At 49.3% G+C, this 1165-nt stretch overlaps 1 protein-coding gene across 1 annotated transcript in view; it reads left to right on the forward strand.

Annotated features, from left to right (window-relative positions):
- The first annotated feature begins 315 nt into the window (after positions 1-315).
- The window catches only part of CACNA1B (calcium channel, voltage-dependent, N type, alpha 1B subunit), a 326950-nt gene continuing 326100 nt past the window's right edge, over positions 316-1165 (forward strand). The window contains exon 1 of the mRNA XM_009994349.1: positions 316-321. Within this exon, the coding sequence (XP_009992651.1) occupies positions 316-321 (6 nt within the window). The remainder of the gene's footprint in view (positions 322-1165) is intronic.

A 1165-nucleotide genomic window follows, 5' to 3' on the forward strand; every position in this document is an offset into this window, starting at 1 on the left:
AAATTTAAAAAAAGCCCTGAGTGTGCAGATTGAGCCAAGGGCAAACTGGGGTTTAACCAGACACCCCCATGAGGTGCTCACAGCACGTTCTTGCTGTTATAAACATCACTCCCTGGCCCCTGCTGCCTTCACTGTGGTGCTGTGCTGGGGAGTTGGGTCCTGGGAGAGGCAGGGGGGGGTGGTGGCTCTGGGTGGAGAGATGTGGGACTCAGTTTCACCTGATTCTCAGCACCATCAGCTGCAAGAAACAGCAGTTTTTCTTTATTTTTGGACTTTTCAGATCTGTTCCCCCCCCCCATCTTGGAGGATACAGACATGCAGGTTTGTGCAAATCAATGCACTTCTTTTATTTCCAGATGCTGATTTCCATCAGTGCTGGGGGCTTATTGAAAATGGCAATTCCCCTTCTAGTGGCTACTGATAAAAACAGCCTGATTTTTCCCCTGGAAAAAAACATAAGACCACAGAATAGATTAGATTTAGTGACTGGGAGCAGAGAAGTGAAAAATTTAGCCAACTAAATAAATCAGCCAGGGGAAACTTGCTTTTCAGATGAAAAGATAAATTCATTACAGAACAATTGTAGTGAGGCTAGAAATGAAAATGTTTTTAGGGGAAACTTTAAAGAAAAAAATACCCCAGCATTTCCTAGAGAGAGAAGATAATTCTCCTGCCCTGTTCAGCCCAGGAGCTGTGGGTTCTTTGCACCCTTCTTTACCCTGCAAAAAACCAAGGGAACCCCTCTCCTGGTGACCCAGCAGTGCTGGGAGGTGAGGAGTCACAGGAGGAAATGCCCATTTTCATCTCTGCCTGAGTGTACAGGGAGCCTGGGCCAGCAGGAGCAAACTGGTGGCAGCCAAAGCCAGAGCCCTCGTTTCCCAAAACCTTCAGTGTCCTTCTCCAGGCAGAGTTTTTTCCCCCAAAAACCCTCCATCGTTTAATTTAATCCACAAACAATCCAAACCTGAGGGTCAGGGTAAGTTCTCTCATTCCCAGCTTGTGCACTGGAAGGGAACCTACAGGCTGGAGCTTTTCCCTGCCCTTGTCCCCAGGGCTTGTCTAGCTGGGTGGCTGTGGCCAGGTCAGGGTGGTGGGTCCTGCCCCTGGGGGTGGCAGGAGGTGATGGCTTTCCTCCCTGCCTGCCTCCCTCTCCAGCTCCTTCAAT

Source organism: Chaetura pelagica, unplaced genomic scaffold, assembly GCF_000747805.2.
Source record: "Chaetura pelagica isolate M959 unplaced genomic scaffold, ChaPel_1.0 scaffold132, whole genome shotgun sequence".
Lineage (NCBI taxonomy): Eukaryota > Metazoa > Chordata > Aves > Apodiformes > Apodidae > Chaetura > Chaetura pelagica.